This window comes from Amblyomma mixtum, chromosome 2, assembly GCF_055824585.1.
Source record: "Amblyomma mixtum isolate Tamu chromosome 2, ASM5582458v1, whole genome shotgun sequence".
In the NCBI taxonomy this organism is placed as follows: domain Eukaryota; kingdom Metazoa; phylum Arthropoda; class Arachnida; order Ixodida; family Ixodidae; genus Amblyomma; species Amblyomma mixtum.
Window position 1 is genome coordinate 282,702,797 of NC_143013.1, and position 23,865 is coordinate 282,726,661.

Here is a 23,865-nt window from a genome sequence, read left to right on the forward strand (position 1 = left end):
TGTGGCGACACCATTAGAGCCATGAAGCTGTTTCTGGGAGGACAATAAAATATTAAAAAACGGAATGTACGCGGTATTACCGACGCTAATAGCACCATTATAACTCACTGTATGCAATCAACAGGCAAAACAGTTAACTAAGATTGTGTTTCTGGGCCCCTTTAAGCAAGCAGCATATTGCAGACTTTCTTGGGTGGTTCACGTGATGAACATGTGGTTGTGACCCTTAAGAGACAAAGAAAATATTCATTCTATACATACAAATTTATTTTTTACAGTAGCAAGTGCAATGGTTGCACATAAAAAAAAAAGAAAAACATGAATGGGCCTCAGCACTACCTTTCCCAAAATGTGAAATATACACAGCGAAGCAAAAAAAGCTAAAACTAGAAAGATGACAACAGAAAAACATTAATGCGGCAGTATGACATTGCTATAAATACAGATGGTTGGTTGGTTCGCAGATGACAAAAGTGCGTTCTTAGATTAAAAAAACAAAAACAAAAAGTTTCTTTTTCTATATACAAAATGATTCAGGCAGCATTCCAGCTTTGAAGCCACTGCACGCCTCTGCATACCTAGACTACACCATGACACCACAATAGTCTTGCTAGATTTACATACCCTAAAACTATGGGTTGAGCGTGTAGTACCCAAGGCAACTTATCCGCATTTATATGACAGCCCCCGTGCATCAAACATGGCAATGTCTCTTTCCTCTAGTTCATAAAAACTTTGCATAAAAGACCACCCTCACATAGTTTCCTCAGAAGTGTAGAGCAAATGGTTTGGTTTATGGTTTGGTTTATGACAACAGCTTTAGATGTGCAATGGCCATATGAATATACCACAAATTCAAAGCTGCTTTTAACTGCAATCACCAGGATCATCAAAGAGACGCTTTTGTCCGAACGATTCAACAACATATGCTTGAAACACCGGCAAAGGAGAATGAGCGGTACCAGAGTTACACGTAAGCATATGGTACAAAGTGACACAATGGTCAGTTCTGCTTATCCATGCACTCACCCAAACTCTTTCAAATTATAATTCACATATCTACAAGGTATGAGGCTACTGATAAATCATTGTGCCTATAAAGCGATACTATGTACACTGTTTTGTGCCCCATAATTTTTTTTTTCTCTCTCTTTTACAGCCCTCTGAGGTATGCTGCCAATGTGGCAGAAACACAGGCACAGCTAGGAAGAAGAATAACACTCGCGCAGCAACTTGTACAAGCCTCAAGACAAACATCACGAGAGCACAATTTCTCAGTAAAGGTTTTTGCATTCATAAGCTCGAGACAAAAGTACAGTTCTGCCTTGGCACATCAAGACTGACACACCATAAAAACACAATAGCAATGCTCCCATGGCTCAAGAACTACAGGAAATCATCTACCCGAGAGACTTGCAAACTTGGGCTAAGTGAGCGATCTACATGATAGGCATGTATGAGGAGGTGCTATCTGTGAGCTCCTGCTCTCAACCGGCTGGCACTCAACCTATGCTCTTCGTAACTAAGTGCTCTGAAGCATATTCTAAACATGTAAGCACTATACAATTTGAAATTTGACATCCTATTCCTGTATTTCATTTTTCCACTCAACTCTGTTTTCCAGTTCAACATTTCATTTCAAATATATTAGGTTTAGCATTCAACAGCATCTATGATTCAGCTAATAACTGCATGCACAATGAAGACATTCAAGGAAACAATAAAATGCGAATCACCTTAGCAGGGCTGTTACATGCTAAACACAAAGTCAGAGGCACTCCACGCGAGCATGTGATATGCACATTAATGTGACACCAAAAGTTAACCAAAACAGCTTCGCTCTTTTGTGGCCCTCCTTCCGACATCAGGCAGTTGTGATTGGCACAGTTTTTCTTAACAAGCTGTACTCAACTAAGTGTTACCAGGATTTTGCATTATACAAGGTACATACACAGGATGTCTTGTAATGATGCCTTGAAGAAAACGCCACTATAGATTAGCATTTAAATAATATGAATCTACAGACAGCCATCATAATAAAACAATACAAATGCAAAAAAATAAACCATGCATCTCGAAAAATTAGGCGCAGTTTCTAGTAAATATCAAGATTCAAATTATAAATCAAAAGTTATCATTCTTAAAATCTACACAGACTGCGAGAAATACAGCACAGCTGAATTTGTGCGTTCGACTGTGACAATTGAGTAGCAAAAGCAAACACCATTCTTCTGAAAAAAAATAAAATAAAGGAAAGAGAGGCAACAACTGTGCATTGAAAATCATAGAACACATAGTAATCTCAGCAGCTAAATTGCGAAATTATCTAAGAACAGGATTGGGCAGTTGCAATATATTGCTTCTGTTGTGCGCTGGTAAAAGTGATGGCAAGTGTGCAGATACGGCCATAAGGTCAATTGCGCCACCTAACATAAGGCTGCCCATTTCCTTGGTGACATAAAAACTGGGCTTATGAGTTCATTTTTCTCATGTACATTAACTAGCTCATTCAATTGCCTCTTCGCAAGACTCCGAAATACTATACATCCATTTAAAACAGGGTGCTTCGGTGTTGCTAAGGTATAAAATACTACTGACCAAATAAAACGTCCCGCTTCTGCATCAACTCCTCCTTGCCCTATAGTACATGCAAGTGCTGCAATCCTGCACGGACTGACATGGCAACTTGAGGGACTATCTCTTCCCTCGGCAAGTCCGGCACTGTCGAGGTGGCGGCGCCACTGTACACAGTCTGAAACACTGGCGCACACACAGGCACATGATCTAAACATCTCACGGAACAGCAGTCACCTGTACACAGCGGTTCTAAGCAACACATCCCTTTTTCTATCTCTTCCTGTCCACATTAATGCTTTCTCAGTTCACACTGTGGGCCTGATGAGTTAAGAATGAGGATTCCTAGTGTAACAGGGTGCCGGTCAACCATTGGGCAGCAGGCTGTCATCGGCGGCAGTCATGTCCAGCTGCTCCTTGAACTCCGTGAAGAGCCGCTGGAGTCTCAAGTTTGATGCAAGGTGTGGCAACATCTCTCGGAGAAGACCCCGTTTGTCCAGACCCTGCCAAGAGCACATTAAGAGAAGCACGATTGCTACTAAGACTTTTTAAATTGAGGGCGTATTTCTGCGACAGCAAACAGATATACTTGCACGCACCAAAATGGGCCCCACATGAGGACTTTGCAAGATGCAAAACAATGATACTGATGGAGTTATGACAATATAATGTAGATCGCTTTTACAGAATACCACAGCAGCCCGCTACCATGCTGATCAAAGGTTCCAATCATTCGAGGCTCTGAAACTGACAAGTGCACAGCTGACATTGAAGTCACAATTTATTAAAGGAGGGAACAGCAAGAGGTTCCTACGAGAAACAGTGCTGCTCTGGAGATAGTAACCGAGTGTTCCACCTCCGGCTGCCTTGATAAAATATCTCCATGTACATTTCAGCAACTTTCTACTGGCTTCCTGCTGCGCTCACCAGGATTGAATTACAATAAAAGCTCGTTATTAAAACTCCACGGGCACACCGACGCAGTTCGAATTAACTGAAGTTCGAACAAATGAAAGTGAAGAGGATGTGCAAGCACATTGCATTTGGGAAGCAGTCTGGTAATGAGATTGCCTTATTTTATTGCTATAAAATATTCCGTCATCACCTTTTTTTTCCCCAAACGACAATGGCCAGCACCTTATGTTCTAAAGCCCAAGCTTATTGGAAGGCCTCTTCTTCGCTTTCAAAACAGAAGAGGCGAGTGACATTCAGCGCACCAGAACCTGTGCAGCGGAGGATAGCACTGCAGTTGCGAAGGGCGCGCAATCACCTGTAAGCATGGTAGCAAGACTTGAAGCGTGAGACCATCGCACAACTGCTGCCTTTCGACCAAAACAGTAGCACAACCTCCGTGACTCATGCGGTTGTGAGACCGTTAAGATCGAAAAGCGGAAGTCACCAGGATGGCTACACGTACACTCGGGGACAAAAGTCTCTGGACCGCGTTCTCCGTAAATGAAGCCAGCAGCTCTATTATTAGCTGCCGGCTGGAGACCGCACTTGTGGAGGCGAAATTCAAGATCCTGTTCTTTCAACTCCACAAGAGTGCTCCCCAGCCAGTGGTTAACAACAGAGCTATCAGCTTCATTTACGAAGCACATGGTCCACAAACTTTGGTCCCCAAATGTGCATTACCTGATTTTCCCGCCTTCCGAGCCCATGCCGCGAACTGCTAAACCAATGAGCATGCTGTGATTTTTGGAGATAACCTGTTTCAATGATGCACCGGTGTCGACTTCATGTATGATTTCAATCTTCTCTCGAAGCATTTTGGTGCGGTAATTAGTGCAGTTAGACAACATTTCTAACTTACTACACCGTGGCACACCATGTAGGTTGAGCAGGCCAACTGCTGCAGCTGCAACCAATCGCATACAAAGGGTATTGGAAAACCGAGACAAAGATAAGTAGCAAACATCAACCAAAGCTACAATTCATTCATTTTGCGCACGTCGCGGTTTCGTTCACGACCATGTGGTTTCGGGTTCGAAGTAGTGGACACGCGGCGGGGTCATGTGACACCTCTTTCATGTGGAGGGCATATGCAAATTTTATTAAACAGCCTAATTTGAATCTGTTTTCCTTTTCTCATTTGGGAATGCTGCGCCGTGTTGACTAATGCTTACTGATAGCATCAATATTGTCACAGTACACTAAATGCTACCGTATTTCCTCGCATAATGATCGCACTCGCGTAATGATCGCACCCCCGAATTTTGTTGACAAAATTCAATTTTTTTTATTCCCCGCGTAATGATCACACCCCGAACTTGCCGCTGCAATTTGTCGACGGTGTCGAGTCTAGCCGACGATGATAGTCCTTGCCATCTGTCTGACAGATGGCACGTGCAGATTACCATCTTGCTCTGTCAGCATTACAGCGGCAGCAGCTTGTTGGTTGACGTGCAGTCGCACGGGCAGTGTAAATGCAGTTATGCTTAATCGCGGATACCAAACTTAACTGCGGTTATCTTGTATCACGGTTCGCCGTTGTAACAGGGCTCGCCACCATTCTGGGTTGCGGTGCAACGAACGAAGTGAAGCGGTGATCCGGCTAAACTTTATTGTTGTCGTAGATAATAAGCCCTCGGATACGGGAACGTCAAAAATGAATCCTCCTTGAGGATCGCTGGCCTGTACACAGTTGCTGGTAGGAGTAATAACTGCGATAAAAGCTAGTCTTGCGTTCACAGCTGCGTAGCAGCTGCCGCTGTTGCAGCGCAAGTGACCCGATCTACTTGCACGCCAGCTCCGCTGCTAAGGCGTCGCTGAAATCGATCGCATCTATTTCTTTTAATATGAAACAATTAGGTTGTCAGTAAGGCAGCGCCATAAGTAGAACATTCATTATAGCATTGGTCAATTCAAAAGCGCCATCCACTGTGGCCTCGATACGAAACAAGTTAGGCCTAGCGACGACTAGGGAGTACAGAGCGCCGTAGTCCGCCGCGCTCGTGGGCGGCACCATTACAGTAAGCACGCGGAATCCAGTGCTCCGAGCGTTGCGAACCTGTCACCTAAGTACATCAACGATGCAGCAGGGACCGGACATTTTTCAGCGTAACGGCGGTAAAATGCATAGCTTGAGCGCCGCGGGACGTTGCTGTTGTACGCTGTTGCTGCGCCATCGGACGAGATTGAAGGCTGCATAAAAGCGCCGTCGCGCAGCACTATATAAACTGCCTATTTTGATGCGTTGCTCTTCGAACATGATTTAGTGCGAAGAAGGTAAGTTCTTGAAGCGGGCCAGCTTGTGCGCTTTTCCTACTCTACCTTCTCGGTTAACAACGCAAGCCAAGACCGCCGAGCTCGGTTCGCAATAACCGCGTTTAGCGGTGTAACCACGGGTAGCACACCTGTGTGACAAGGGTTGTCTGCCTGCAACTTGTTTGCGTTTTCGGTGCTCAAAAATTTTTTGTAAAAAATTTACCCCGCGTAATGACCACACCCTTAAATTTGTGTCCATTTTTTGAAAAAAAAAAAGAAACAGTGTGATCATTACGAGAGTAAATATGGCATTTCATTTCCTGTGTCATGAGTCTTCAAGCACAATATTAGTTGGGAAGAGTGGCCCCATGCACATACCAATATGAGCGGTTCCCACGACTGCGAGCTGCCACCCACAGGGCCCAGAAGCTGGGAGCAAAGGTCTTTCAATCTGCTTTCCAAGCCTGCAACAAGGAACAGAAAAGCCACAAAACATACAATGCATTGGATCTCCCACATAGGGCAACTGTACAGCTCAGACAGTTTAAAATTCCAATACAGCAACAAAAGCACACTGACAAAGTTTAAAGACTTCAAACAAACAAGCACAAAGATCAGGCGGTTGCAAATTGTCTTTACAAAACATTAGAGCCATGTGCATCCCAAAAGACACTGAAAGTATAAACCTGAACTTGTCTGCACCCCCTCTCAACATCCCACAATCTCCCAGTCTCCGTCAGTGATAACAGGGGCATGCCTACTATGACAGGGCACTCAGCATTTCATTGGTCCACCAACCTTGACGTGATGTCCTTACCCGATGTCAACTCATTTGCATAATATGCCGCACTTTTTCCAACTAGAGCAAACAATTTAGCTTTACCTTCCACTCCATTGGCACTCATACGAAGGGTATGCATTGCATTCACCTTTCACTACATTCACTCACTGGCTTCGCTTCATGTTGCACCTTTATCACATGCTCAACATAGCAACACGGCATCAGTGTGCTCAACAGAGCTCTACTGTTGTTTTGATAATCACATTTCAGTGCAGTATAATTCAAAGTCTACTTGCATAACCTGCTGTTTCTCGGTGTGAATTAAAGTGCACAATTGGAACGGTTCACAGAGGGCCATTATGTGCAGGTCTGGTTCTCTTCGCCCATCCGCTAGCGAGAATGACAAAGAGAATAATGCTTGCAAGGGCTAGTCATTTCAAGTGTGGGACCCAAAGGTGGGGGCACCCTATTCATTGGCCTTGTAGTATGCACTCGTGAGAGCTTTAGACCAACCACATCTGAATTGCATTAGCCACTCATCATTTCATCTGAGAACTGATGATAAATTTTGGTAAATCTCGCAAGTTATATTTTATTTTATTTATGCTTTTATTTAAGTTAGCATACGCAAAACAGTAACATATAATAGAAGAACGTGGTACACAAAATTTGAAGGTTTGCAACCTCTTATTTATGTGAACAACACCAACCAGTTAGAACAATACCTTGTGATCTCCGTGGTGACTAAACAGCGTACTCACCAAGACTAGTGGCTGTCGAAATTCACAAGGACTCTTAAAATTTGCAGCGTTTCTATCACTGCCATTTTATGCTGGGGGCATCTTAAGACAAACAAAAAGCTTCCTGCGCCACTCATATGCCCCGAATGTGCTACGCAGTGAAGCGGCAACAACGAAGAATTAGCGGTGAGGCGAGCAGCCCCCACTTCACTGAACGCTGCCACTTTGCCATAAAGGCTCCATTCTCAGTGAAAGTAGCATCTCTTTCACTAGAATGAGGTAATCTATTGATACAGGCAGACTTCAATTTGCCCTCAGCATCCCTTCACGCGTAACAATAAACCCTGAAAAGAGGCCGTAAACGCACTCACCCTCGGTGGCAAGATACCGTGCCAGTGTGAGCGTCCAGAAGCGATACTCGGTGGATGACCGAAGGGCCAGAGACGCAGCCACCTGGCCATCCAGGAAGCTCAGAGTGCCAGCCTGCTGCAGTGACGGACCAGCATGGAACACAGACTTGGCTCGCTGAGGCACTCTGCAAGGAAGAAAGGAACAGAAGCAGCACGCTTACTTTATTAGTCGGCACAATACCACTCATGTTAGAGTAAGACAGTCAGCAGGAAGAGCATATGCAATGGGATACCTAGTACATAACACTAGCACAAAGGTACTCAATAATGTTAGCTTCGGGGAGCCCCAACGGCTTTCAAGAGATGCCGGGGAACATCGTGTGTCATGGCTTTCATCCCTTCCCACCTCACATGCATGCAAAAAAGGGCCCACAAATGCACAGCCCCTAAAGATAAGCCCAAATTTCATTAATAACGACTGAGTGTACAGTGAAAGAGGCAGTTGAAATGAATTCCAGTGAGATCAGTACCAAAAAAAAGCAGGCAAAGGAAAGGTGGAACTTGAGGTATGCATGGATTTAGGTGCTCAGGGAACCCAAAAAAGAACCACAAGGGACCCAATGGTCCAAGTTTGAGGACTCCTGTAACAGCACATAAAGTCACATAAAGTACGGTTATTTCTCATAAACAAAATGAGGCAAAATTTCAGGAACAAATGAGTGATAAGCATAAACCAAAACATCAAAACCACAACAACGTAAAAGAGTACATATGAAAGTAACAAAATAAAGGGGTTTGCAGAACGGCTGAAACTGTATTTCAGGAATGGATATACTAAGGGAATGGGTGGCTGGGCATATCACATACCAAATGCTGTCCTCGAGGCAAAAAAAAAGCATATTCAAATGTTTCAGCACAACAGACAGCCAAGACGTACTTGAACATGTTGTGCTGGAGTGATCCCAGAGGCAGGTGGTTCGAGCCCTTGACAGTGATGTCATCCGCAGGCGGCATGGACGCGTGATGGTCCGAACACTGCGCCACGGCATCCTCGGTGCCCGTCAGAAGGAGCCACGAGGCCAGGTCCTTGCTATACAGGTACGACCGGCCAGTGGTGAGCGTCAGCAGTGGCAGTCCCTCGTCGGTGATGCTGGATGCCCTGATGGTGGCCCCCGACGCCGCCGAGTCGCGGAACAGTGGCGCCACCGACTCGTCGCGCACCGTGCATACACCCCGGGCCAGGTCCCAGACGTGCAGCGAGCCATGGGTCGTCAGGACAAGCAGGCGGCTGCCCTTGCAGAGGATGTGAGCCACGGGCCACGAGAGTAGCAGCGGTGGCATCAGCTTGGCGCCCGTTGGGCAAGACAAGGCCGTCAGGGTCCGGTCCTCACACACCACGCACACCACTTGGCTGGTATACAGGTCATCCAGTGCCAAGGGCAGGGAGCGTACATGGTGAGCAGGAAGCAAAACAGTTGCCATTAGTTTCTTGAGATCCCCCCATTCCAGAGCAGCCATCCAAAGAGGGTAACCCAGTGAACTTAAAAAGGTTCACGTTAAGTTCCGTTCACGAACGGGTCACCATGAGCTTCTTTGTCACAGAGACTATGTGCGTGAAAACGATGGCACGCAACAGGCGACAAAGTACTAACACAAGAATTTCAAGAAACATGGACCGAAGAAATGTGCTAAACAAGTTGGCAAAGGCCGTGTTTGTTAATGTCAGGCTACTAGCTTTTCACCTCACTTGCATGGCATGGCAAAGAGTACCTTCGGTTTCTTCTGGCTTTGGCAAGCACATTTACAGAGCACGCGAGTCATTGATACTGGCACGGTTCACATACGCAGATTCCTACACTGTTCATCATGCTCTGAGGCTCAGGGAGCAAAAGATCCAGGGCTACTAAGTGCGGGAAACACCTGCTGCGCGACCACGGACACAAAATGCAAGTGCTACTTATCACTCGCTGCGAGGAATCACCCGCAGTAGCTGCTGCCTCTCACCTGCTGGCAGCCAGGGCCACACCTCGTCCCGAGACCAGGTGCTCCCAAAAGACGGCCTCCTCCTCGCTGCAGCGGACTTTGCTGACTGTCCGTGACCCAGGCACCGGTATGTCCGCCTGCAGCTGGATGCTCCTGAGCACTTTCGGATCTTCAGTGTGCGGCACCTACAACCGAACGGCATGGAGGAGGAGTTAGCAGTCCAGTGCCCTTAAAGGTGCACTGAAGAGGAATCTGAACTTGTCTTTTTGCCGCGGGAACTCGATCTACACGTTCCAAGCATTCTTAGAAACTGTGACTTATTGCCCTGTATGGCCGATTTCCCAAATTAAATCGAATTAACGCCCGGCTCCCGCCCTTTTTTTTAAATTCTCCCTCGTACGGTGGGCGGAGTCGACCAACGCGTGGAGTGCCTTTCACCCAGTCCCGTGGCGGCTTGCCGCTCTGCCATCAGCGGAGTAATACGTAGTAGTCCGTAGTAGCAAATAGTCCGCGCGTATTTTTATTTCTGTGGGCTTATTTTGCGGCTATATTAGCTGCGAATGAAACTATTTATTCATGGAAACCTAAAAAAACAAAATAAAGCGAAAGCAAAGCCTCCACGGAGCTGGCTGAAAGGAACTTCATGCGTTGGTCGACTCCGCCCATCGTACGAGGGAGGATTAAAAAAAAAGGGCGGGAGCCGGACGCTAATTCGATTTAATTAGGGAAATCAGCCATACAGGGCAATAAGTTGAAGTTTCTAAGAATGCTAGGAACGTGTAGATCAAGTTCCCGCGGCAAAAAGACAAGTTCAGAATCCTCTTCAGTTCACCTTTAAGCCCGGCAAGCAGTGTGGTTGCAGCTCAATGCACAAAGCAGCTAAGCCACACAAACATAAATCGTGTCGTAGTCACGACAGAATCCAGCTTCGGAACTGCAGAGAAAATGAGTGTTTGAGCAAGACAAATTCAGAATGTCTCTGGCACTAGAGAGAGAGAAAGGAATTTTAATGAGGAAAAGGAGAAGAGGTCGGCCGGTGGTAACATGGCCCTGGCCTGCTACTCCACACAGGGGAAAGGGAAGACGAGGAAAAGGAAAGTGCGAATGAAGGTTGATGATGGCATAGTACAGAGAGTTTCACGGGTGATGTCTACACATACACACACACACCCACACAAACTCTGGCTGGCACTCGCATCGCGGTGAGTAGACGCACATAAAACTGGTGTCGGCAACACAAACACCGACACATGTCATTAACCATGCAGGTAGAGCTTGTAGAATTTGCTGCTGAAAACATGCGTTTCAATGAAACGAAGTACATTTCTTGAAAAACATTTTTATATGTAGGGCTTAACTTAGTTGTCATCTGCACTAGGGTGCTGCAGTTGGATTTTCTAATGCACCAATTTTCCACTTTACAAGCTGCCACAGCAGGATGGTAGGCCTGGTGATGTCCTTTTAAAGCTGCTTTTGTGGCTGAGCGTCAAGCCGGTTGTGTCTGGCTGGTGGTTAGCTCACTTCAGTTTCATTGAATTCCGTTCCTTAGAATATGTGGAACCGCCGTTGAGACAAGCCTCACCTTCACAGTGACTGGCATGTTCTGCTTCAGCGCTGGAAACATGGCCTGATGTCGATGCGGAGCCGCAACAGATTGCTGGGCAGTGGACGACTGCGCCGCACTCTCCTTCTGTGCCTGTCATAAATTAACAATGCAATAACATGGCACAGTCAACGAAGTAATCACTGCACGAATTCAATGAAGAGCCAGTTAACATCCATCACCTGAAGTGATTACCTCAGCATTGGCAAGCAACTGCAAGAAAAACGACGGACACTTAAAGGGACACTGAGGAGAGCACTATTAATATTTTTTTTATAGTAAAATCCGATAGTTCGGCATGTCATGGCTTTGTTGCCACTTGGCCGGCAGCGAAAGATGCATTTATTTCTAAGAAATTTGGATTCGAAGTTGAAAAAGTTTTTCCCGCCGCTCTGATTCAAACTTGGGATTCGTCTATGACGACACAGGACTAAGAGACGTGAAACATGACGTGCACATGACGTAACGCAGACTCCGTGATTTCTGGCTGCCAGCAGTGCGGCCTAGCAGCAGCCGAAAAGAAAGCTACCGCCGGCCGCACGTTGAAGGCATCTATCGGCTATTGTGGCCGTCGCTACAGTCGCTTCAATTACGTTTGCACTGGCGTTTTGCCAGCGTTACGATGGAACTCGTTCTCGAAGTCGTCAACGAAGTTCTCGCAAATAGACACCTTTAGCATACCGTGTACCTTGTTACCGCTAGCAGAATACCGGTAGCCCGCCTACCGCCGGAAAACAGGCGCTGATTTGTCCCGATGCTTCAGGAGCGCGCGTAGCAGCCGGGCACGTGGCGCCATCTGGCGACGTCAAGGAGATTTGCGCATGCATTGGCTGCGCCTCAGTGATGCATGGTTTCTCGGTTCCTGGTGTTGCTAGAACCATTCGTTCTAGCAACACTGTTTTGGCCTATGATCTCATCACGCTTGTACTTGCGAGTTTGGCCTGTGGCGGCGATACCTGTATTTTGGTTCTTGCTCTTTTCTACGTTACAAGAGCTTTGTTGTCAGTATGAGTGGCGTTTTTGTAATCAGGAGCTGGTATTCTGTCGATACAAGCCAACTTCAATTTCTCCTCAGTGTCCCTTTAAGCACGGTCAGGCCAAATGCGAATCAGGTGCGTTAGCACGTCCCTTCTGGCTTTTTTTCTGCCTTGTATAAAAAAAAAGCTTATTATTAACAGAATTGGAGATTAAATGATATGCGGAAACAAACCTATATTTTCCAATATAGCAATTTGCAGAACCTCGTTCAGTTATGACCACCGACATTAAAGGTGGCTGCTAGTGTCAACTTAGTTCAGCCACAGGCGAAAACCAACCTGGACCACAGTATTCTAACCGGTATTCTGACTGGTGCTTTCTGGTTCAGTGAATGGTTGAGGTAGTCCTGTGACAGTGGCGCAGGTAAACAGGCTAGGCCATGCTGAATAATCAATGGTTGACACATCACCTGTTGCTGCTGTTGCTGCTGCTGTTGTTGCTGAAGTTGCTGCTGCTGAAGAGTGCGGTCTAGCGGGGGCCGGCCACGTTTTTTCTCCGGCGGCCTCGCCACAGCAGGAGTGGTTTCCGTGGCTTTCCGCTTGCCAACAGGCATTGCGTCACTAGCAGACTTGACAGACGGCTTCTCAGATCTGAACATAAGAACAGTCCCGTTTGGTGACACAGACATCTGGTGCCTCTGTCCCATCATAAGCGCCAGGCTAGACGCCAAATATAAAAGCCTGTAAGCAACACTGACAGTAGAGCGCTTGAAGCCAAAAAGTGACATTATGTCTTGAGAAAACTAGTGCCAGGCACACAGTACCCACTGCAGTCTCCTCTGCAAGGTAAGAAAATTTTGCTGATTTAACCGATATATTTTGAGACATGTGAGTTCAATTTCACAGGGGCATGGAGGCATGGGGGAAAATAATTTCAAGTTGACCTGTACCAATAGGTTTCCATGTTTTAATGACAGACAAGCTTGTTTTGCTGAAAACAAAATTTTTACACGCTAAAAATGACCATGAAATGATATACATGCATCACTGCTGCTTTTTCAAACAAACTGCAATGATGTCAATGCTTTCTTTTTTTGTTCATACGCGAATCTCTGAGGAGAGACCATGTTGCCATTCAAATTCAAACAGCGATCACAGAGTCCTTTTTGTTACCGACGTCACGAGTCCAAATCAAGTGGCAGAAAAAAATGTTCAATGTTTAAATCCAATTTTCTAAGCAATAAATTGGCCTTTTGCTCACAACAGCCATGCAAAAAGACTTTTACCAAGAATAGTAATTGGGTGCCATTGTTCAAAGTTTCCCTTTAATGAGGGTTTGCTGTAGCTGCTCCTTCTAAGAGCAGATCATAGAAATTAAATGCTGAAAGGACAGGCTACAAACTTTTATAGACTATAGCTTTTTTTTTTTTCTTTTTGCGGCAATCGAAAGCTCCTTTCCAAATAAATGAATACTGGTCTGTGGTGCAGAAAGACATGGCTGAATCTGAAAACCCTGACATCAACAACACGACTACTGCTGCAGTACCCAGGCGGCATCTGGCGACGTCTGTCACAGATACCAGCACCCAATTTTGTCAGAAATGCCAATGAGAGCACAGAAGCAGTCTGCTTTTTCAAGCCATATGAAAAGACGATAACAAAACAGGGTTGAACCGCGCAAGAAATGGTGACCACTAGTCCTAGAGAAAAAATTTCAGGCATCTGAAGTAACTTTGCTCTAAAATAGTGCGTACTGCATTCAGTCCTATTCATAAAGCGTGGTGTTATGACCTCTCCAGGCGATGTAGCCCGACTACTTGGAGAGCCACAAAGTTTTAACACAGCAAGGTGCAACCATCAGACCTGGCCTGAATTTCTTTGCCAACTCAAAATACAAATTCCTGCCACAAACCACATATTCTGCCCACTGTTTCGTCGTCACAGGGAAAGGTCTACAAGGATAAGTCAGTACTTTTATACTCACCTCCAGTGTTAGACTGTCCCTTAAAGGCAAGCTCTACAGTTCTCTCACGTAAGAACAGACCTTAGGAGGGGGGACAATGGGAAGCAGGCAGGAAAATGTGGACGTTTCTCACATATCAGAGGACGCTGGTGGCACAGCTGTTGATGCGGGCGTGTCTTTCTCCTGATTTTGCGTTGCCGGTGTTGCTGCCGATGCATCTTCCTAACAATGACAGAGAAGCCCTATGTGAGACACGGTACTTCAAAGGAGACTGAAAGCACCTACAGTGCCAACCAGGTCATGGCACCATGGCAACCTTGTTTACAATGGCAGCATGCTCCTTATTAAGGGGGGACACTGGTCTTGAAAAAAAAATTTTTATTAATGAAGTCAAAGTTATGAAATCTTCGGGGAATATATGTATTTGTGTGTGCTGATTCTAAATATGTCATTTAATTTTATGCAAAACAATTCCTTGAGCACTTATGCACTTTATATGCTAGTATTTTGCGGAGAGTTTTGAAGAAAATTTGCTGCGGGAAACTCACTGAAATATATGCCATTGGGTTCTCTTGACACCAAGGAATACAATAAGGGTGAAATTGTCTTCCTACAATCATAGAACTTAAGTTATGGGGTTTTGAAGTTGTCGCTTCAAAAATGAGAAGGAAAGTGTGTATTCCTGTTTCTGAAGTGGCAGCTTCAGTACCTTATTACTCAAGTTCTATGAGAGCCAGGATGATAATTTTACCCTTATTGTATTCCTTGGTGTCAAGAGAACCCAATGGCACACATTTCAGCGAGTTTCCTGCAGCAAATTTTCTTCAAAACTCTCTGCAAAATACTTGCATAAAAAGTGCATAAGTGCTCAAAGAATTGTTTTACATGAAATTAAATGACATATCTAGAATCAGCGCACAAAAATGCATGTGCCCTGAAAATTTCATAGCTATGACTAAATTAATAAAATTTTCTTTTCAAGACCAGTGTCCCCCCTTAACTCTTTCGCTACCGCGCCATAGGCCATCGTTCGCATATGATCGATTCAAATCGCCCGCGCAAAAAAGCTCATTTTGGAGCGTCATGGACGTGCTACGCCATCTAGTCAGTGAACTCAATAACTGCTCTTTCGATTGCAGCCTTGGTTTCAGTGTTTTGACATGAGGGGGCGCCGTGAAAAATAAAACTTTGAATGGCCGCAGCAGCGTCAGCCGGAGAAAATGGCGTCCGTGTCGCCGCGCGCTCCTCGAAAGCGAAAGTTGATACCGAGGACGTCGGCCGGTTTCGGTTTCGTTTTTTGTGACGAAAGCAGCGGTTATTAGTCGGGCAACAATGTACAAACGTCAGATTTCGGTTTCGACAGCGAGACTTCGCCTCGGGAGCCTGGAACGTCAGCGCGTACTTGCATGTAAGTTCTGTTTTCGTTCGCTGTGTGTTTTCTGCGGTGCATACAGTTTGTAATTGACGACAGTGGTTTATTTTTGTGCTTCAGGGTCTTGACAACGTATGGTGAAGACAGTTTGCCAAATTCTCTAGGTCGCGTCGTGTTTTTCAACCAAGACGACAGCTAGGTGGCCATATCGGCACATCGCTGCGGAGCGGCGCTCGGAGATTCGCTCGACTTCTCGACTTTTTTTTTATGCTCTTCATGGCGGAAATGATGAAGACCGTGTGTGGAAACACTAATAAGTATGCATGGATGAAGATTTTCAGCAAATTCGGCGTGACGGCTCATGGGAAGACGTGAATCTGTTGGATATTCTGATGTTCATTGGAATCATCATATACATTGGAATTGTTGACCTGTCACGACTGTATCTCTACTGAAATACCAGAATAATCTATTCTGGCCCTCTACCATCAAAAATCATTTCTCAAAATTGGTTTTTCGCTTTTTTTTTTGCACATAAAGGACCCAGATGATTCAGTGGTGGCAGCATCTATTGGCAAGACTTGGAAAGTGTCCTGGCTTTTGAACCACATCGATAAAACTTATTTCATCGATCCTGATGTTTTAGAGCTTGCCTAAAATGCCAAATCTTATCAGCTGGCTTTCAGGGAGCAGCTCATTCAAGAAATCTTCGGGTATGATGAGGGAAAAGAAGTCCACGCCCCCAATCCTCTCATAGAATCCATTCAATACCAACCGAAAAGATTGAAAAAAAAGAAGAAACTGCAAGCTCGGCTATCAGCGAACAAGGGAGGAACAAAGATAAAACCTTATGTGAAGCACTTGTCAGTCTACCTTTGCTTCACATCTTCACCCCTGATTGCTCTTCACAGTGGCACCACAGTCATGACCCCTGACTTGACAAGCCATGGAAAGTGCAGTAAATTTTTCTCATAGCTGAAACTGTGAATAATGACAGCTATAAGCATGTGCAACAGTTTGCATATTCCAGTTTTCCTCTAATCAAGTTCGGGCTTAGTGCAGCCAGTAATTTTTGTTTTTGCTATATACTTTTTTTTTGTGTTTTTAGCAAATTTCACAAATAAATGTTCATTTACTTTTGCACACACAACTCTTCTGTTTGTTTCATTCAGAAGTGTAACTAATAAGCTACAATTTCATGCATTGCAATATGTGCTGGGTGTAATAGTTCTTGTGGAAAAAATGTTCTTTCAGTACACTCCAAATTGTGCATTTTTCCGCAGTAGCGAAAGAGTTAAGTAATAAGCGAGACAGTATAGCGTCACAGCAAGAGAAAATACATGAGAGACATCTCCTGAGTGATGCTCATACTAACCCCATGTGTTAAGTACCTAAGGAAACCAAACGAAAGGAGAAAAGGAGATTGAAGAAAGAATAGCGTAAAAGCAAAGAGCAGTTTACAGACATAAGCTGCAATTTCTGTTCAGAGTTCCAAACTCTCCAAATTGCGAGTGCCAGTAAAGATGTTGACGTGTGTGCTCCCTGGCCGGCCCGGGGTTCAAATAAGGGGGCACAACACATTTACCCGAGAAATAAGCTGCCAAGCTTTGTCCAAGTTTTGCTGTTGAGAATACACACTGTTCCAAAATGAACAAGTTATGAATACTCGTCAGTGTTGTATGTCATTTCCAGTAAACATCATTCAAATATGCTATGTAGCTACAAATGAATAACATTTATGGCTGGTGCCATTTCTGTGAAATGGTAGATTATCTTGGCAATACTGGTATTAATCGCGGGCAAGTTATGCAGGAGCTACGCTAGGAAAGATAGACCGGGTCTAAGAGACAGTTATACCACAGAAAAGAATAGAAAAAAAGACAGAAGCAAGAAAAAAAAATAAGAGAACAGCAGCTCTGAACCCACCTTAGTGCTAGCTGTCTTTTCGGAGGACTTGTCGCAGAGGTCTGCCATAGGAACGCTAGAGGATTCATCCCGCTTTTCAATGACAATCTTGCTTCTGCTTTCTGTGGACGAGCTGAAGTTGGGCAGGGCCTGGCTGTTGAACGGCACAGGAACATCCCTGCAGAGATAACGCGCAATCCGGTACATGCCTTCAATCCGATTCTAGAAACCAGAACTCTGTGTCTCAGGCATTTCTCAGCAGATGCCTGTGCCAAAGACAACTTGTCAGAAGCACCAGCACAGAATACAATTCAGATAGGAATACACCAGATAATTTTTTTTTTTACATATTACATGAAAAGCACCCCAAAAAAATTTAGAAAGCAAGGTCAAAAAATTCGCTGTGGCTTAGCTTGGTTAAGCCCGGTAATTGCGAAAGCAATATCCATACCTATGCCATGGTACAGCTGGTAGTGTACCGTATTTTCCGGTGTATAAGACGCACCCTTGTATAGGACGCACCTGCCGTATATGCAAGCTGTCACTGAAAAAGTTCCTATATAAGACGCACCCGTGTATAAGACGCACCCCAGTTTACCCAGTTAGGCTAGTGAGGCTTAATTAAACACGCTTGCGCGACTATCGCGAAATGCACCGTACATGTGAGCAATTCTTAAGCAACGCTAAGTGATCGAAGAAAACAACGCTCACGCCATACCCGTCCATGTTTTAGCAAAAAAGAAAGAAAAACCGATACAGCTCCCCATATGTCCATAACAACATTTTATTTCTACATGAAACCTTCGAAGTCTTCATCTTCAGATGCGCTATCAAAAGGTTCACCCATTTCTGGAAGCAACTCGGCTGAAACATGCACTATGTACACGGAGCAAAAAAAGTTGCAAAGGGTGAGTGAAAAAGAACGCCGGCTTGTCTTGACAATGGCGAGAAGCGCGATTGTCACCATCTTTTGGCGCTTCTCATTACTTTTGCTTGGGGCCTCCGAAACAGCCGCGCGTTTGTGATCCCGGAAGTCGTCATCCCCGCCGTTTCATGATAAAGATCACCTAGAATGTAGCGCACGGCGGTCCCGGTATTGAAGTATTAACCGTGTTACAACCGCGTTTTGGTAGTGATATTTTTTAGGTGAAAAAAGCTTGAGCATGAACCGGAGTAATCGATGAACTCGCAAAAAAGATGAAAAATTCGCATATAAGACGCACCCTTGTATAGGACGCACCAGCAAGATTTTCGAAAAAAAGCCGCGTCTTATACACCGGAAAATACGGTAGCTGGTGGTGGTGTTTGTGGTTAGACTTGTGGTGATGCATCGGTTATACAATCCAATCCTATCCAATCCAATCCATTCCAATACAATCCAAATCAATGCAATACAATCCAATCCCATCCAATTCAATCCACTCCAATGCAATGTAATGCAATCCAATCCAATTCAATCCACTCCAATCCAATGCAATACACTCCAATGCAATCAACTCCAACACAATCCAATGCAATCCAATCCAATGTAATGTAATCCAAGCCAATGCAATCCAATCCATTTCAATCCAATATAATGTAATCTAATCTAATCCAATGCAATCCAACCCAATCCAGTTCAGTCAAATCCAATCCAATCTAATCTAATCCAATCTAATGCAATCAAGGTCAAATGAAGGTCAATGGTGGTCACCGGCCGCGGCACGATGGTGGTCACCGGCCGCGGCACGGCAAACGCGTGAAAGTGCAAGTAGTATTGCTTTCGCAATAAAACACTTCATTTCATTTTAAATTTCTCATGAATGCATTTGGGGTAAACAGTTTCCGATGCTGCTAAATTCAAGGCAACACATCAGCAAGAAAGAAGTTAACTTAAATCCAGCACTAAAAACACGGCCATGAAAATGAAAACACTCAGCTGAATAGAACCTCTAGGTGAGGCCTGTTTCTTTTTTTTTGCATGTTCATTACATGACTAAGTTTGGTTTGGTTTAAGGGGTTTAACGTCCCAAAGAGACTAAGGCTATGAGGGCGCCGCAGTGAAGGGCTCCGGAAATTTCGATCACCTAGGGCTCTTTAACATGCACTGACATCGCACAGTACACGGACCTCCAGAATTTCGCCTCCATCGAAATTCGACCTCCGCGAACGAGATCGCACCCGCGTCTTTTGGTCAGCAGCCATGCACCATAACTACTGAGCGACAAAAATTTTTATTTTTAGTAACAAGTTTCTAGCTGCTTGGGTTGGCAGGCCATTGTTCACCACAGAAGATATTATTGAGCATGTTGTTGCAGTACTATGCTGAATCTTGCCTGGCAGGAAAATCAAGAGTTATGCTTGCCAGCAAATACTGTCCCCATATGTTTCTTGCTAATCAGATACGAATGGACTGAACTAACTTTCGTAGCAGCCAATTGGTCAAACAACTTCTTGCTTATCCCCGACGATTTCTAGTTCTCTTCAAAAGCAGAGTACTGCGCCACTCACCCAACTTCCGGGTCAGGGGGGATGAAGAGGGGTGTGATCCTACGGCGGCCATCAGGCATCCGTGTTTCGATCTGTTTGTCGGTAGGCCCCTGCGAAAAAGGCACAGAGGAGAAAAGACACTTCTTTATCCCCACATCTGCACGAACAAGAAGAAAACTGAATGCAAAAGCTTACGCAGCTCTACGATCTGTCGCGAAAACAAAAGAGACGAAGCACTTGCACCTAAAGCAGGAGTATCGTGCTGGCCCACTGAAGCTTGAACTTGCTCTGAAGTCTGCCAAGATTATAAGTTCGGAAAACACGACATAGCGTGCTGTTCCTGTGCTCTAGTTAATGGTGTTTATTTCAGCATTCGATGGCTGTAAGCGGTGATGACGAAAGAGAACAGGCTGAACTACTAAACACCCGAGGGAAGGAGTCTATCAGTTTTAGATTTTGTAATTACGCTCAGCAGTGTTTACAGCTGAAAATAGACTTCGAAACTGGTTATGTGTTACGTTTACAGTTTGTGAAGGCTGACCTCTGATAAGATTTGAAGCACTAGTTATTGTACAGGTTTATGGACAAAAGATCTGCACTTGAACGTGTCTTGCTGTGGCCCTCACTAGTCTAAAATCTGCATTATTTAAACTGGTCTGACCCCGCCTGAATTAAGAACAAGGTTCCACTGCACAAAGTAAATGGTAGCTTGGATATTGGTGGCAATCCTGCGGTGAGCACCAGTGACGTCGCTCACCAGTGACGTCGGTCATTGGAAAAACAGCCAAGCTTACAGCCATCGGTTATCGAAGGCAGGATAACCGCTGGTCCTTAAGGGTAATTCAGTGGATTCCAAGAGAAGGCAAGTGTAGCAGGGGACGGTAGAAAGTTAGGTGGGCAGATGAGATTAAGAATTAAGTAGTTCACGAGGATACAGTGGCCACAACTGGCAAAGGACAAGACTAATTGGAGAGACAAGGAAGAGGCCTTTGCCCAGCAGTGGACATAGTAAGGTTGATGATGATGATGATAATCACCCCATAAGGTTTGTGATGGTACCCCAAAGAAACCCAAACAACAGCACGTCAGCAAAAGTGGGGTGTGAATTTTCAGTTTGCAACTGTGTGCATGAGCCAGTTGCAAGAGTGAAGTGCAGCGGCAACAGAATAACATGAATGGTGGTATACAAGACAAGCCCGCAAGGTGGCGCATGGTGTTTAAAGGGACACTGAGGAGAAATTGAAGTTGGCTTGTATCGACAGAATACCAGCTCCTGATTACAAAAACGCCACTCATACTGACAACAAAGCTCTTGTAACGTAGAAAAGAGCAAGAACCAAAATACAGGTATCGCCGCCACAGGCCAAACTCGCAAGTACAAGCGTGGTGACGTCATAGGACAAAGCAGTGTTGCTAGAACCAATGGTTCTAGCAACTCTAGGACCCGAGAAGCCACAAATCACTGAGGCGCAGCCAATGCATGCGCAAATCTCCTTGACGTCGCCAGATGGCGCCACGTACCCGGCAGCTACGCGCGCGACTGAAGCATCGGGACCAATCAGCGCCTGCTCACCAGCGTTAGGGGGGCTCCCGGTATTCCGCTAGCAGTAACAAGGTACACGGTAAAGGTGTCTATTTGCGAGAACTTCGTTGACGACTTCGAGAACGAGATCCATCGTAAAGCTGGCAAAACGCCAGTGCAAACGTAAGCGAAGCGACTGTAGCGACGGCTGCAATAGTCGATAGATGCCTTCAACGCGCGGCCGGCGGTAGCTTTCTTTTCGGCTGCTGCTAGGCCGCACTGCTGGCAGCCAGAAATCACGGAGTCTGCGTTACGTCATGTTCACGTCACTTATTCCTGTGTCGTCATAGGAGAATCCCAAGTTTGAATCAGAGCGGCGGGAAAAACTTTTCAGCTTCGAATCCAAATTTCTTAGAAATAAATGCATCTTTCGCTGCCGGCCAAATGGCAACAAAGCCATGACATGCCGAACTATCGTATTTTGCTATAAAAAAAATATTAATAGTGCTCTCCTCACTGTCCCTTTAAGCTTGGAAAAAAGTCACTATGCCCGGCTGCGGAAAAAAAAAAAAGAACGCAAGACAAAATAGTAATGGCAGGATGCAGGATTTAAGATCACCTAGCTGTAAAAAAAAAAAAAAAATGCAACACAAAATAGGAATGGCAGAATGCAGGAGTTGAAATGTAGCATGCTCCAAATGCTGGCTGAAACTGCCACAAGTGAGTGCGAGTGGCATAGTGCCAATATGGCTCTCTGCATGGCCTCTGCTGCAGCTTCTGTTGCAGGTTGGAATTACATACACCTCAGTGCAGTGTCGACACAATATTAATTTTAAAAGAACTCCTTTTTGTAGCAGTATCAAAGAGTTAAAAGCAATCGATGGCACAGTTTGGCCTAAATGGTGAAATAGTCTGACCATTACGGGTACAAAGTTAGTCTGCTGTGCAGCTCCACCCATAATCATGACAACCACACATTGTTGTTTTGAAACAAGGAAATACAGCAGAACCTAGTTGGTATGCTCCCCATTCACATGATTTCGCAATTCACGAGCCCGAAATCGCGGGCAATAAAAGTACCCCACGGAGTCGCATTATTTTTCTTCCCCCATAATACTGCCACTGGATAACCCAATTTCCTGGCTACTATGTTCAAAATTTCGACAAATTCTGGACGTATAATACGTTCGGCGACCAACGGCACATACTTCGCAATTTACGAGCCCGAAATCGCGGGCAATAAAAATACCCCACGGAGTCGCATTATTTTTCTTCGCCCTTAATACCGTCACTGGATAATACTATTTCCTGGCTACTATGTTCAAAATTTCGACAAATTCTGGACGTATAATAAGTTCAGCGACCAGCCGCACATATTGTAAACATGCGAGTGGGCCGCGCGACATGAAGAGCCGAGATGCAGCCGCCGTCACCCGCCGGGGTGGCTTCTCTGCAGCGCCCGGGCGCGGGGCGAAAAAATAATAAAAAAGAAAAAAAAAAACGAAAAACAGCGCTAGCACAGGCATGGCCTTTTGCAGGGATGCGTTAGGCTAACAACACGCAAAACCTAACGCCAAACAAATTTTGGCACCTAGCGTCCGTATACGCGACGCACGGACGCACTACCGGACAGGTGAAACCGCTCGTTGGTCTCCGGTTTTACGTCGACGCCGCGTTCTTTTAAATTAGTTCGAGGAACGCAAACCTACTAGCTTGAAGAACAAAGTGCCCAGGAGTTCTCTCCAAGCGTCCATCGCTTCTAGGCAGCAAGGCGGCGCTACGCTTGAGGTGACGTCGCAGTTCCCAGTTGGTGGCGAGGAACGCCGTGTCCACCTCGGGCGTCCGTCGCTTCTTCAGCAATACCGGGTTTTGGAAGACGGCGGCTCGCTTGTGGTGGCAGTGTGAACCAGCCAAGGTGCGGTGACGTCGCAGTAGTAATGCAGAGGCGTTCGCCGTTTCTACGCGGCTCTGGTATACGGCGCGGTCCTCCTCCCCATCTCCACGCCTGTAGCAGTGCTTCACCTCCACTAGCGATTGGAGTCGGAAAAGCAACCTAGGTCACGTGACCTTGTGGCGCCGGCAAAACCTATCGGCCAGATTGTGAGCAAACTAACCACCCTGGCAGGTGGCAGTTAAATCAATGGTTGATCGCGAAAGGTTGCTCGGGAAGAGCAACCTGGGTCGCACAAGACCCACAGGTGGCAGCACCTGCCATCGCAAGGAGATGGCTCATCCCTTAACTCCGCTTAAGTGTTCCCTCCAATTTTTCACTTTCACCTCCTCTCCACAGTCGGCCCCACCGTACTCGTACGGCAGAGCACTACCTCCTCGCCCTCCGACTCCGCAGTGCCCGCTCGCCGAGCGCGCTTCGGTGCGACAAAGGGCGCCATATCGCCCGCTGCGCCATCCAGTGCCAACG

The 23,865-nt window shown here is 45.7% G+C and overlaps 1 protein-coding gene across 1 annotated transcript in view; it reads right to left on the reverse strand.

Annotated features, from left to right (window-relative positions):
- Window positions 1–245: 245 nt before the first annotated feature.
- Hira (histone cell cycle regulator-like protein) overlaps window positions 246–23,865 on the reverse strand; it is a 47,538-nt gene continuing 23,918 nt past the window's right edge. Inside the window, exons 14-23 of the mRNA XM_089574186.1 lie at window positions 19,946–20,034; window positions 17,477–17,633; window positions 14,312–14,400; window positions 12,686–12,866; window positions 11,218–11,331; window positions 9,657–9,820; window positions 8,590–9,063; window positions 7,674–7,837; window positions 6,160–6,245; window positions 246–3,077 (exon numbers count right to left, since the gene is read on the reverse strand). Of these exons, the coding sequence (XP_089430312.1) occupies window positions 2,940–3,077; window positions 6,160–6,245; window positions 7,674–7,837; window positions 8,590–9,063; window positions 9,657–9,820; window positions 11,218–11,331; window positions 12,686–12,866; window positions 14,312–14,400; window positions 17,477–17,633; window positions 19,946–20,034 (1,656 nt within the window). The 3' untranslated portion in view covers window positions 246–2,939. The remainder of the gene's footprint in view (window positions 3,078–6,159; window positions 6,246–7,673; window positions 7,838–8,589; window positions 9,064–9,656; window positions 9,821–11,217; window positions 11,332–12,685; window positions 12,867–14,311; window positions 14,401–17,476; window positions 17,634–19,945; window positions 20,035–23,865) is intronic.